Source organism: Gadus morhua, chromosome 2 (genome assembly GCF_902167405.1).
Source record: "Gadus morhua chromosome 2, gadMor3.0, whole genome shotgun sequence".
Classification (NCBI taxonomy): domain Eukaryota; kingdom Metazoa; phylum Chordata; class Actinopteri; order Gadiformes; family Gadidae; genus Gadus; species Gadus morhua.
The window spans coordinates 16,520,310-16,534,917 of record NC_044049.1 but is presented as its reverse complement, the minus strand read 5'-3'; the positions used below and the strand labels follow the sequence as shown (position 1 = coordinate 16,534,917).

Genomic DNA, 14,608 nt, shown 5'->3' with positions numbered 1-14,608 from the left:
TATTTGTCCTGCTAAAACTCAAACCATACCCATATGTTTAGGTTATCCACCCTAGTGTAAAACGTAGAGATGACGTAATTGTCTGGATGTGCCACCCAAACACGTGTACGACGCATGTTTGCTATCTGTCGCAAGGGAGGAGACTGTCCGGAGTCCCATAGGGACAGCTCAACACAATGACAATGTAACCGCTCTATCTAGTGGTGTAAAAATAGTACTGCATACGTTAATTACGTAGTTTAGTTTAGAAAAGTGTAGCGTACAGAATTCAAAGATTGAACATAAAAATATATATATACATTAACAACATAGTGACATATATTGAAGAACAATGGGCCATCAATGGGATAAGGTGTACATTTTTATTTATAAAATTATATTTTTAAGTAGAAAACTTCCACATCACTTCATAAGTGAAGCACCAAACGCTAACATGTGGAATAATGCACTAACTCCAACCTATAAAAGAACAGGTGATAAATACCACAGGGAAGATACAACTATTATAAACAGGAAAAATGTAGTCAAGGAGGAGAGGAAGAGATGAATTCAGGAAAATAGGTACAACATTTTGGACGGGTCTGGTAAAAATCTTGAGAAACAAAGCATTGTCTTCAGACGAGGGGACTAGTGGAAAGGAAAACTAGCCACTCTGTAAGGCTCATTTTTTTCTTAGGAGGCTGAAAAACAGACAGAAAAGACCATCATTCAAGAACACACGTATAATATCCACAGTCAATTTTACTTTAGAAATTACTTGGTACTAAATTTCTGGTAATGAGTAAAAATAAAAGGTAAAATAAAGTAAAATATACTTAATATTCCAACATGAATGTTTATTAATTTGTATTTAGCTTGCTACTGAAGAGAAACAGACTCCAGGGGTGTAAGTCTTGAAGGGTACCTGCAGCATGGAGGTGTCAATGGGCTGTGCGTCCCTGCGTATGGAGACCAGACACACATGTCCCGTCCTGGGGTATCCCTCCTCGACCTCCAGGGAACACACCACGGAGGCCGTCTTCAGGTACACCAGCAGCTTCTGAGCCGGCCGCCAGTCTATGGCAAAACTACAGAAAAATAAGTGTATAATCATGTTTTACTCAGTATATATATATATTGCACAATGTACAATACATGAGGGCAATTACTATGCATGAGGTAATTTAAAAGAAGCTATGTCGTGTGGGACGACCCTCGCTCTCTGTCTGCTTCCTCTTTATTTGGTGCCTTTTGGGCTTATGTTAAGTTCTGTTTACACCATACAAGACCCCAACATTATTCTTTCCACTCATCCATACTACACCCACCACTGAGTAGAGCGATTATGTCAATTTTTTGTCTATATATATATATATATATATATATATATATATATATATATATATAATATATCCATACATACACACAGGTATATATATATATATTTTTTTTTTTTTATTTCTTAAGAATATCATCAGCATAAAATGATAGGTCAAAATCTTAATGAACACAGAACAATAAGAAATAAAAGACCAAAACGATTTCCCATTGTTTAGTTGGATTGTAGGCAAAAATGAATCAGATAAATTCTTGCTTGTGACATTTATGTTCGCATAAACATTCGTCCATTGTAATCTCTCGCATCAATCACTTGCAAGTCCAACTAGTTGATGATATGTGATGGTTTATTTGCCGGATATATATTTAGGGTGTCTTCTATATGTGTGCCTTACCTGCTGTGCAGAGTCTGTATCTCGCCCAGCATGTCCCCTTGGCTGCTGTAGCATTGCCTCACCTCCAGCATGGCGGCGGGCAGCTCAGACAGACGACCCTTCATGCAGTTCTCTTCCAGACCAGCCTTACCCTGGTTCACCTGCAGAGAGATAGAGACCGTTACCCAAACAATAATCCCTTCTTTTCATAAGCCACCTGCTGTGGTCCAGGACACAGACGCAGGGAGAATTGAGCCAAAGATTTGACATAAAAATGATTGATTATCTTTAACTATTGATTAAACACACGTCCATTAACCTTCAATTTGAATCGGTCATCAGGGCACCAGATGACTGACAGCCTCAAAGGCAACAGATCATTGGAGACCTGGCCTCCAGCGAGGAGGGGCCTCTGTTCCACAACATGCTCTGATTGGTTGGACTGCAGCAACTTGGTCTGCATGAGGTCCTTTGTGGCCGACGTGCAGCCTCGGAGCCTGGTGGATGTTTCAGATTAATTAACAAACACACACATAAGATATAAAACACAGATGCTAAAATACATATAGTAGTAAATAATCACGTCGGTTATTTGGTTGTCATTTAGTGTCAGGATATGCATACATTTTAAATTGGCAGCCAAACAAGGAAACTTTACTGTTTGGGATTAAGAAATAGGAAGGCTTTGATTTATAATTTCCAAGTAATTATTTCTCTTCAGTATGACCCTGGCCGTTCTCTTATTAATTCATTTTATCACTCACTCTTCTGCTACTTTTTGCCATTTGTCGAGAAAATTGACTGCTGCCTCGGACTCAGCCTTCAGAATTGCCAGTTGACCGTCACACACATGCAAAGCATTGTAGGATTTCTGTAGCGCCATCTCCAGCTTTTTGCTTTGATGCTTCTGTTGAGTTATGAAGAACCAAAGAATCAAGTATTTGAACTGAACTGCAACATTAATCTGCAATTGTTTGTTATTGGACTTGATAAATTACTAACGATAAATAAATTATGAAAAGGATCTATGATTAATTTATCTCCAGATCATTGCAGCCCTAGCTCAAGAGCATGTTCACCTTCTCCGTCAGCTCCTTGACTAGATGCACGAGTCTGAGTCGCTTGCTGACGATCTGCTCTTCTCTCGTCAGCAAACCATCAATCAGGACCTCTATCTCCTCTTCCACAAGTCTGGTCTCCGCCTTCAGGCCTTCCATCTTGAACACGCCTTGCTGTCTTCAATTATAAACAGAGGGGCATTTTCTTTAAATGCAATTCCTTCCATTTTTCAGCGCAGTGATTCTTAGGCTATCTTTGCAGTTTACCCTACCCAGTAAGAAGCAGCTGATAATATTACTGCACCAGTGTAGCATTACAGGTAGCCTATAATCACAGCGTTTATTATAAACCGTTGCTTCTGGCCAAAATGTACAGTTATCGTGTTCTATCACTTTTCGAACCTTTTAGAGACAAGATTCATGACTATAAAACCATGTAACTGCCTCCAAGGACACTGCTTAGGAAAAAGGAAAATTGTAAAAGGAAATGAAACAGCAAGATGAGCAAAATTTAGTCATTTTTGATTTGAGGCATAAGAGGCCCTTTAAATGTGAGAGGAAGAAAGAAAGGGGGGAGGTCAGCCTACCAGGTTTGGGTGGGAAAGACTGTGTCAGTAGCTGCTGTAAAGAGTCTGACCCCTCCAAATCGGACAACATTGAGTCAAAGACAGACATCTGTCTCCATAGAACCTTCTTGATGCGACGGTTGTCCTACACGTACACACACAAAACAGAGACATTGAATAAACAACATTGATGCGTTTATTTTCCACACAAATAGGAAAAATCATCAACAAATCCACCAATCACAAAATTGGAAAACTGAAAGTAAGTGATGTACACTTGACAAGATGGAGACCTCCATAAGCCATGACAAGTAAGTATACTTTGTAAACATACGATCAGTTGTAGAAGCATCCTGTCCGCCTCCACATATTCAGACTGCTCCGGGTCCCCATAGAGGTCCAAGAATGCCGGGTCACATCTCTCCAGAACCCTTTAATAAATATAAGTATAGATCTTGCGTTAAACAACCAAAGACATCAAGATGCATTTGGTCAATGGATCATCTCTTCTTAATACATCCATCTTGGCTGTAAATGTAGTTCTGAATAAAACATTAAACATTATGCTTGAACATAACCGTGGCTTCCGTAGATTGCTCTAAATGGAAAGCATTAACATTAATAATACACAACCTTTATGTTCAAGTATTTATATATACGATTAATCGTGCACTAAGGTTGAACTGATCTCAATAGTACTTTAATTACAGGTATGCAGTACATAAAGATATTTCCCGACAATAGAAGCTCCACAAACACAACAAGCACTGTCAAAATAATAGATAAAGATACTAATACAAACAGGTGTAATTTGACAGTTATAGAATCGCAGTAGCCCAAGTGTTTACGTTGTTTTAGGGATATCCCCCAACTGTTCACACGGATATGTCAATACACAATAATTAGCAGAAATAAGGAAAAGACTGGAACCACTACGTTCGAAGCCATTGTTTAAAGCCATAAAATGTTTGCCCACGTCACTAAACCACCTTACAATTCGACATTAAAATATTCATAGTAGCTATTAATTGTTAGCCTCTATAGCTAAGCCAACCTTTGCTGTCTACATCACTGCCACTCTCTTAGAAAACTGAACAACAAATATAAAGTATTGAACTAAGCTTTAAACCACATGTCATTGTTAACATCGTTGATATGCTATATTTGTTTAATAATAGACTGTATACAAAAATGACTTACGATTGAACAGTCGCCATTTGTATTTTCAAATAACGGCGGGGCAACTCTTGCTATGATTGGTTTGCAGAGAGTGATGCGTCACTTCCGACCAATCATTTAGCCATTCACATACTCGCTTTCTGTTCTAGGAATTTCTGAGAATAAAGTATATTCAACGAAGCCAAACAATTGTTCTTACATCGTCTATTAAAAACAACGTACTTTCTTCCTTATTAATAAAACATCTAGCTACATGTCGTCCCCCCTGATTACTGAGATGTTGATCATATATGCACAACACACACAGCAGTGCATTTCCGCTAACATTCATTCGTGCGTGGGGCTAAGCGCAATATACAGGGATTTGCTTCAACAACCATACACCTATCGTCTTTTGTTTTTCTGCAAAATGCATCGCAATTTTTCCCTTGTAAAGGTTAGAGACAGATTGGACGGGCACAGATATGACTTCAAATCCTAAAGGTGCAACGAATGGACCAATACATTTGACAGGTATGGTTGATGCAGACTTCATGTTTTGGTGATGAGCTTGCAAGCCTTGGCACGGGATGCTAAAACTAGCCTGCAGGTTAGCCACTTAGCTAACTATGATGTTCTCTTTTTAATACTATAATGACATTGTCATTATCACCGATTCCTACGTATGTTGTTATATTAAATGGTGAAAGAAAATGAATTAAATTGAATAACAAAAAATTGTCTTCCTTAAAACTGCAAGTAATTTCGATTTCCAAGCTAGCCAAGCAGCAGTGGTGGAAAACAGGCCATTATTTAACGTATGTGAGGCTTTTATTGACGCTATCTTTGATATCCGATTCAGTATGGAACCTTAATCGTCGGTTATTACATTAGGTTACTATTCATACATTTATTTATAAACCGTTACATACTGTACTTCGAGGTAGAACCATGCGTATTTGCTTTTTTGGCTAGTTGCAGTTTACAGCCCGTTGCAGTTAATTACTTTAAATAGCATGTTCTCAATTTATTGTTAATTTAAAAAAAATGTATTGCTGCTTTTACTGCTTTTGTTTTGTTTGCAATAATATTTAGTGTCTCAAAAGCTGAATGATGGATCAATCTTTGGATAACGTGTTGCAATTATTAAACTGAAATTCTTCTCTGTGTGTTGCAGGGTGACCCAGCTGTGTGTATATTGTAACAAATTGTAACAATATTGGGGCTTACAGTTAAAAGGCAAAATGCCCATCCCTCCCCCTCCTCCTCCGCCAGGGGGTCCCCACGCCACCCCCCACCTTCAGCCAGGTAAGCTCCCCCCTCCCCTCTTTCCGTTATACAATGACAAAATAGCAACCAACTGTCCAAATATTGACACATGCTTTGATCTGGTTGCTCTAATGATTTTAATGCTGGGACGTCACTAAAAACCTACTGGCAGTGGGTTGTACTGTTTATTGATGGCAGACCATTACTTGGTGTACTGCGGTGATATCCTGGTTTCATAAACTGACTTAAATGTTGAAAGCAAAGCAAAATGAAAGGAGGAAGTTAGCGTTCAAAAGTATTTTCTAATGTTAAAAAATGGATAGAATGTGTATAATCTTAAAGAACCATCATCAGAGGTATTACTAGACGTGATAGGGCAAGATACTCAGTATTGTAACATACCACACACATTCTTGTCCTATCCTGAATTTGTAGAGAATTGATTTAACATGGGCAGGGGAAAGCTAAATGGGAAATGGCCGGTCCAACACACGGCCATGGCATTTATGTTTGCCATTTTGGAAAAGCAGTTCACGAACTACTGGAGGAGCTTAAATATTTCAGAGATGTGATAAAAGGGAAAAATCCCTGTATGAGCTGTGTGCGATGGCCGTGATCAGGCATTTTGGTTCCACACTGGCTTGTGCAGTTCCCACAAGGCGGCTATAAATAATGTTTAAGGGGTTGATTCCCACTGTGGCCCACTAAGAATGTAAGCAATCTTGGTATTGCAAGAGGATAAAAACGGAATATGCTGCATCTGTAGCAACATGTGCCCTCCCTCCTCTTTATTTCCCTTGACATCCGTAAATTCCCGTCAGGCCAACACGACCCCTCCCAAGCTGAACCGAGAGGAGGCCAAAGGTCGTGGTGCCCTGCTCACAGACATCTGCACTGGCACCAGGCTGAGGAAGGTGGCGGTGGTGGACGACCGCAGTGCCCCGCAGCTAGAGAGTAAGAGCCCAAAGACATCCAAGGCCCAAACACCAGCACCAACAGACCACCCATACATACGGTTATACCAATACTTAAACCTACAACAAAAACAGCAGCCGCAGCAGGCGTCACTGTCGGACGAACAGAAGAGGGTGACCGGCGATAGGAGCGCTTCCTTTTCACTCCAGCGTAAGGACACTCGTTGCTCTTTCTCAAAAGCAGGCTTCATGCAAGATGGGCTAGGAACTGTGTTTAGCCAGTTTGGTTTTTTGGGACTATTTACCAAATTGCAGTTTAGGAGTGGTTTTAAAAGTTATGGTTGATTAGTATTTCAACCTTTTCGAAAATGGCATCTCCATGGCTGACAGACTGAACTACTGCCGTGTTATGTGAGGCAAGCGGCCATTTGCATCGTAGTTGATGCAAATGATTTAAAGAATGACAAGGCAAATGATATTTGACGATGAGACCGGGATCATCAGGGCCTACCCACCTTTGCATGGATTACTAAAATAGGGACATGAATATATTGTAGCCAGTCATTTTAAGTTATTTAAAGTCAATTACTTTTCATCATTATTATTATTAGTTACATTTTAGTTTGTTTTGGATTTTGGGGTAGAGTCTCTATATTACATAATTCTAATTTACACAAAATATATCAACTGGTTAAGAAATAAATAATCGACACATAGGATCTTCCAATTTAAATCTTATGATCATATAAGAACATTTTAAGTCAACAGTCCATTTGTGCTCAGAACAGCTGTCCCCACTGCAAAACAAGTTGGATTAGAATATAATTTTAGCAAAAGAAATTCAATAAAGCATAATCAACAGTATCCTTAGACTGGTGATATTTTACAGTTGAACAAATACATTTGCAATACATTTGAACATATGATTATCAACTTTTCATCTAAATTCCAAATCCTTCAGGCCTAACCCTTATGTACACATACTTTTAGAAACATTTTTACATGAACATTTCCCCATGTGACCACTGTTTCATGCACATTTTGTATGTTTTTGTCGAGTAAGTCTTCCACTTTACTTTTTAACTGTCTCTTCATGACATACTTACTTAAAAATTCTTCATAACTTGTCATTCTCTTGTTATAAATCTTCATATGTCTATGCCATTTTAAAAAGTTTGGGGTTTTATATTTTGTTGCTTGCCTATTTTTTGCTGTTTTCTCGCTATCAAGTCAGGTGTCGACCTAATACGATAATACGTGTCCACTTTGTGGGTCGATTTTTGGGTAGTTCTATTTAAGAATCACAGCATTTATTTAGATAAACGTATGTCTATAGATTATTAATGAAACAACTGGCTAAAACAAAGCTGTGAGCATCATGCATATAAGCTATTCTTACTTGGCATGCTAGTTTCTGTCTGCGAGCTTGAAGGAATGACGGTGGGTGGGAAGAAGTTGAGTGGAGGCATAAATTATGCCACTGTTAATTTGAAATAACTTCTTTATTAAAGTCTTCAAAGAAAACTTTTATTAACCAAAAACACATATAAAAACATATATGCATGTAACATTGTGTAAAATGTTAATGTAAAGGTTAAATGTCCGCTTGTCATACTTGAATACAGTTAATTATTTCCCTAACATGACTTTCAATATATCAATGCTGCAATCTCAACTCTTCTTCCTCTTCCTCCCAATTAACTGCCGCACCGCTCTGTGATGTAACTTTAACTTGACGTCAATTGATGCTCTCCCACTGTTTTGTGTGTTGAATATCACGCTGTCCTCGTGACGCCCGGCGGAGCAGCCTGCCACCGTAAACAATGACCTCACTTCTACTGTCGTGTCTCACTGCATCTTGTTTCATCGTCATTCCACCTAACCTCCATGTTAAACACAAAAACCTCCTTCATAGAAACATTCGTAAAATGGTAGTGAGATGTTGGTAGTGCTATTTGGCTAGTCACGCTTAAAGGTTGCATCGCGTTACGATTTTCACATTTGTAAAACAAAATGAAGTGGTTCGTTTAACGTTTAAAATAAAAAATTAAAACAAACCAACGAGTACAGTTGTACTCGCATGTTTTTATTATTTAGCAAAAAGTGTAAAGCCAAGGCATGGGTAGCTTGCAGCCTGAGCTTGCCAATGTTAAAATCGTACAGATTCAACCTTTAACGATAGTGTGCTGTTGAAAAGTGCTAAGCTTTCCGCTAACTGCGTGAATCTTTCTTCCTAGAAACCGAAAGGAGGCGCTTCTGGGACCGGGGGCGGCAGTAGGAGTGGAGCGGGTAGCCCCTCGGGCTCTGTTCCACCAATAGGGGGGCTGTTCCAGGGCGGGATCCCCAGACTTCGGCCGGTCGGCGGGTAAGTAGCCCACTGTCGGCTGACGAACCTGGGAGGGGGGGGACGACGACGATGTCTGGAAAGCGTAAGTGCAAGAGTTAATTTTTCTTTGTTCCTTAGACGGTTCTTCAGGTCGCTCCCCCACCACTCGCGGCGCGGCCCCCAGGCCCCCCAGTCATCGCCCCGACGACGCAGAGAGCCCCTCCCCCCAGGCCATGTCGCCCACAGAGCCGGGCCGTGCCCACCGCCCGTCGCTCCCGAACCTCGCCGCCTCCCCCTCGGCGCCCTGCTCTTCCCCCTCCTCCGGCCGCCGCCTCCCCCTCCGGCAGCATGAAGCACTCCTCCTCTGCTCCCCCCCCTCCCCCTCCCCCAATCTGTCGCCGCGGAAACGCGCCCTCCCCTCCCTCCTCCTCGTACAACCGGGAGAAACCACTGCCCCCCACCCCTAACAACACCCCGCCCTTGCCCGCCAAAGCCGCCTCCGTCGCCCGGCAACAGCAGGCGGCCCCCGACCTCCGGCGGCAACTCCGGGGGCTCGTGCTCCTCCCTGGCCCCCCCGCTGCCCCACTACCGGCTCGCCAACGGGCCGTCGGGGGCCATGGGGCTGGAGGCTGCGCCGGACCTACCCCAGCGGCACAATTCCCTCGGCAACAAGAGGCAAGCTCCCTCCCCGGGGGGCCACACCCCACCAGAGGCCCCGCTCCTCCACCTCCTCCTGCCTCTCCCACCCCTTCCCAGCAGGGCGGCTCCAGGCCTCACCTACCGGTCAGAGAGCCCCCAGGCAGAGCCACAGGTAGGGGGCACTGTTCTGGGTTCAAGCCCCAATGTCCATAGCTTCCCTGTTGGTGTCTTGGGGCTTGAGCAAGACGCCCAAGCCCCTAGCAGCTCCTTAATAACACACACAATAAACATGATATGTATTGTAAGTGGCTTTAGTTCAAAGCATTTATAGATGACAAATGCTAATCGATAATGATTACTTCACTGATGCCGGAAGAATTACATTTATTTTGTTCCGGTTATCCCTTATATATATTGACATTTGCACTGCTCTCTTCTCTCTCTCTCTCTCTCTCTCTCGCTCTCTCTCTCTGTCTCTGTCTCTGTCTCTGTCTCTGTCTCTGTCTCTGTCTCTCTCTCTCTCTCTCTCTCTCTCTCTCAGCCCCACCCGTTCCGCGTCCTTGAGGACTGGCAGCAGAGAGGCCGCCCGCCTCCCCCCTCCCTACAGGGCACACGGTAGCCCTTCCCTGTCCTCTGACCCCCCTACCCGGGGAAGCCCCCTCCTCCCCCCATCCCGCACTCCTGCTGGTCCTCCCCCGCCTCCCCCTCCCATCCGCAATGGCCACTCCTCCTCCTCGGCCCCGCGCTCCTTCGTCGGTGAGTGCGTTGGCCCTGTCCCTATGTCTCTTCCTTTGTTTTAGAATATTTTTCTGGAACCCATTTGGTTTCACCTCTCTACCATCTCACACCTCTTTAACCCCTCCAGCCTCTCCCTCAATGTAAGTTACCTTGACGTGTTCACAGGGAAATTCATCGATTAGTGGCAAGAACGGTTTCATTGGGCCAAGCATGAAACGTGTGTGTGTGTGTGTGTGTGTGTGTGTGTGTGTGTGTGTGTTGTGTGTGTGTGTGTGTGTGTGTGTGTGTGTGTGTGTGTGTGTTGTGTGTGTGTGGTGTGTGTGTGTGTGTGTGTGTGTGCGAATAATGAGAAGCAATGCAGTGTAAACCCACTGCTTTTCTCTCAACACAGATGATTTTGAATCAAGTATTCTTTCCATTCACTTGACGACTGTCCCTGCTCCAGAGGAATACAGGCACTTTACTAAAATCTACCCCAGCAAGGCCAACAGAGGTACACACACACACACACACAAACACACACAACACACAACACACACACACGACTCATGCTTTGTGATTTAATATTGTCCTTCATGTGTTTGTTTGTTCGAAGTTCCGATAATGAGAGGAGCCACCCCCCCTGCCTCCAGTTGGAAGGTGAACCCAGAAGGACCCGGACTTCAGGCCCTTACCTGGCTATTATGCACGCACTCACAAGAAAACACTACATTTCATACCCTGGTGGATGCAGACAAGCACACACACTTGCATATAAGAGTTATGCATGCCAACCGAATACATGCAACAGTTCCAGAGACCTGCACAGCCACAACACACATGCAAAGGCAAACATAACACACAAAGGCTACCGAGACAACCACACACGCAAACAGAAACATTTCCTTGAATGACACTGTATTGTGAGGCATGCTGCCACGATTCATTCACAAGAGACACATCAACACAAGTGGAGAACGGGGGGCAGCTTCAGTGAAGTCAGCAGGATGACGCTGACTCCCATACGCACAGCAAACTTAAACAGCTTTTGGTGGAAAAATATGAATGGGTCTAGTAACCGTGGCTGCTCGCCCATTCACTGGCCTGCTTGTCAGGGGGCCTGTTGCCATCCTGTTGCCATGGAGAATAACCAACAATCTCTATAGTAACACTCTCGCAGGTCAATGGCAGGACCTTGCATGCCAAGAAGTGTGCAGAGCTACTGGGAGCTAGAGACTTGTAATGGCCCTTTTCTCCATTTTAACTCAAGAGTACAGTTTAAAAAAGAAAGAAAATGCAGCTGTCTAAGTCCCTGGAAACTCAATCGTTGGATCAAATCACACGTGCACCCTGCCTCGTCCTCAGCTATGAAGTGTCCTTGTTGTGAGTTCAAATCAAAACGGTCCACCTGCTTTAGTCGAAACCGCCACAGTCAGCTTCGGGCTGTTGGTGCTTTGCAGCACCATGCGTATTATTCCTGCATATCGTCTGCCGATTGGTTGGCACACTGATGGCAGCCACTGCCTCATTTGAATCCACTTGAAGGGGAAATTCTTGTCTGCCCTTGACTTAAAAATAAATATGTCCACGGGGGAATTTTCTTTTGGAGATAATCTTACACCGACAAAGTATCTGTTCCAACAGACTTGCAACAAAGATAGACCCAGTAGTTTTCGGAATACAAAGGGGCAAAAAGGGCCAGTGACCATGTTAACTGTGAAGGTGTAGGACCCTCTTGTGTAAGACATGTACACTACTAATACTGCACCATTCAAGAGGAGGGGTACCAGGTACTAGCCGGGCACTGCAGAGAAGAAGACTCTTCTGATGACATCACCATGGCAGGGTTGATGATGTCATGGCGGATCATCTCTCAGACTTCTAGTACTGGAAGGGATCCGCAGGGACACAGCAGCCAGTGGAAATGTGTTGCAGATTCATGGGAGCAAAACAAAACTCCCTGTATACTTTTAATGATCTTGCCTTGACCATAATGCTGGACTATATTACAGGGAACCAGTGTGCGGTTTATAACGAAAATCTTGCAGGGAGTCTTTGGGAATTGGAACGCCTCTCATCACCATGGAGACTGGCCCTAGAGCTGGGATTGGAACGCAGACCATACCGCAAGCATCCACTGGTGAGGGCGGCGCACACAGCACAAGTAGACAGGAAACCCAACTGTCAGCAGATTAACGTTTTGGGAGAACTGAGAATCTTCAATTGGATTTTTTTTTTCTTTAAGTGCCAAGCACGGCAGTGTTTGTTTAACTATGGCAAACCTTACGAGACCGTATGACAGACCTCAGATATTGTCCGTGGTAACCTTCAAGTGTGTGTGTGGGGGGGGGGGAGATTGAGTTGATGAGGGGATGTGTTGACAAATGGGGAAGAAATAGGATTGTTTTCTTGATTCAAGTGTTGTCTATTTTTGGTTGCTCGCTCTTGAGGAAAATCCCCCACGCAAAGGAACCAGCTCCTCATATCATCTCCCCTCGCCTCCACGTACTGCTAAACAGCTTAACAAAAACAAAAAAAAAAGACTCAAACTGACGCATGTCTCCGATCAGTCCATCTGTGTTCTAACAGCATGAGAGTCCGGTCTCTTTAGTGCAGTGTTCTAATCCCAGCCGGCTTCACCCCTTTATTTTCTTTTGAGTTGAACTCATTCTATTCCATTTCCGGTTGGTTATCAATGTTGCTTTGTGTTCAATAACAATGACTTGAGTGTCTGTAGCTTATTAATCAGGTAATTGAACAAGGCGTGTGTGTGTGTCTGTTAGGGGACTTTGTATGGTGTGATTTCTGTGATCATACATTTACAGCATAAAAAAAGAAAAAAAAGAAGCCGGGAAGTGTTAATCTTTTTATGTTCCTTTAATGCACAATGAAGTCTGAAAGGTTTTTGTTTTTTATTCTCTAATTTCTTGGAAAGACTACCATACTAGAAGAAGGGGACTGTTCCTGAAAGTATTTCTCAAAAATCCCTTGCTCAGCTAAAGGGAGTGTATCAATAAAATAGGATAAAACAATGCATTCAGTGTTCACGGCTACTTAAATCAAAAGGAAAGGTGGTTGAGTGAAAACAAATTGTTTAAAGTGTCTGGTAAAATGTTGGAGGAGGAGTTTGCACTGAAACCTACCAGATCTTTTGGGCAGGACCCTGAAGACTGTTTCTCTGGCCCCAGGATCCCCCCGGGACCTGCTTCTTATTTTGTAGGGTTATTTTTGACGAGCATCGAGGCTCCATGTTTTCTTCAAATGGCTTTGAGTGTTGTGACATGATGTTACTGTGAAAATGCCACTGAGGAAGTTGGTTGTTTGTTCTTTTGTACAGATATATTTCTGAGACCAAGGAAGGAGGTTGAGGGAGTGGCTTAGTGGTCATATTCCTTGACAGTTAACTAAACTGCACAGATTTATGGCCATTATATTATGGGGTTGAGATTTGAAAAAAGTGCTTGTCTGTAACCACTTTTCCACTGTAGTCTCCTACCCGTGTAGCTTGTCGACAACACTCATCCTTTTAAAACAAAAATGTAATTGGTCTTCCTTTTTGGGGGGTCAATTGTCCTAATTTTGTCCTCCCTTGGTTAATTTGTTTGCCTTATGAAATGCTTGCTTGTTGATTCAGGAATTGTATAGTCCTAATAGGCTTAGATAAAAGTAATAACCGCTTAGTTAGTCCAATATGTATACATAATAATCTTGTATCGTTCGGACTTAACAAAAATGGAGGTATGGTGTAACTGTTTTAAGCATTGCAGAACTAACAAACAAATCTATTTTCACCCCCGTCTCTCATTGTGTATCTGCATTTTCCCTAATTGAGAGATGCGGTAATTCATTGTACACCAAAATGCACACTCTTAATACCCTTCTTCTTCCTCCACATTTCATTGCCAAGATCTTAACCATCGATCATAACTCAGCCAGGTGTTGTACCAATGCAGATAACATGTCTGATTAAAAAAAGTAAATGTCTAAGTGGCTCAACTGTTTCTTTTTGATCCATCACATAAACCATGTTCCATGGCTTGGTAGAACTGTAGGCAATCCATTTTTTGGAATTGAGACCGGGGGATAGTGTTCCAGACATATCTTCAGAGATCACCTACCAGTCTCACATCGACGTAAACAAACACTTGCGTTACGTCCACTACAGTAGACGTACTGTCTACAACGGGTGCAAACCGCACTGCCGGACAGTAACAATACCCTGTGGCAAATGTGTAAAATGTCATGGTTAAGGACAACATGGTATGGTTTC

At 42.8% G+C, this 14,608-nt stretch overlaps 2 protein-coding genes across 2 annotated transcripts; one reads left to right on the top strand and one right to left on the bottom strand.

Moving 5' to 3' along the window:
- Positions 1 to 341: 341 nt before the first annotated feature.
- On the bottom strand, positions 342 to 4,633 carry si:dkey-225f5.4 (uncharacterized). Its single transcript, XM_030346187.1, has 9 exons — positions 4,516 to 4,633; positions 3,650 to 3,746; positions 3,337 to 3,460; positions 2,771 to 2,927; positions 2,456 to 2,598; positions 2,011 to 2,188; positions 1,713 to 1,852; positions 905 to 1,067; positions 342 to 680 (listed from the first exon to the last, which is right to left on the bottom strand). The coding sequence occupies exons 4-9, from the start codon at positions 2,906 to 2,908 to the stop codon at positions 615 to 617; spliced, it is 828 nt and encodes a 275-aa protein (XP_030202047.1). The 5' UTR covers positions 2,909 to 2,927; positions 3,337 to 3,460; positions 3,650 to 3,746; positions 4,516 to 4,633; the 3' UTR covers positions 342 to 614.
- A 1,017-nt stretch (positions 4,634 to 5,650) lies between these two features.
- Positions 5,651 to 14,322, top strand: LOC115534817 (WAS/WASL-interacting protein family member 2-like). Its single transcript, XM_030346100.1, is given in 12 exon segments — positions 5,651 to 5,746; positions 5,748 to 5,781; positions 6,564 to 6,696; positions 8,895 to 9,020; positions 9,121 to 9,302; positions 9,304 to 9,471; positions 9,473 to 9,680; positions 9,683 to 9,793; positions 10,163 to 10,174; positions 10,177 to 10,377; positions 10,751 to 10,852; positions 10,955 to 14,322. Coding segments are annotated over 12 exon segments (1,548 nt in total). The 5' UTR covers positions 5,651 to 5,717; the 3' UTR covers positions 11,197 to 14,322.
- The last annotated feature ends 286 nt before the right edge of the window (positions 14,323 to 14,608 follow it).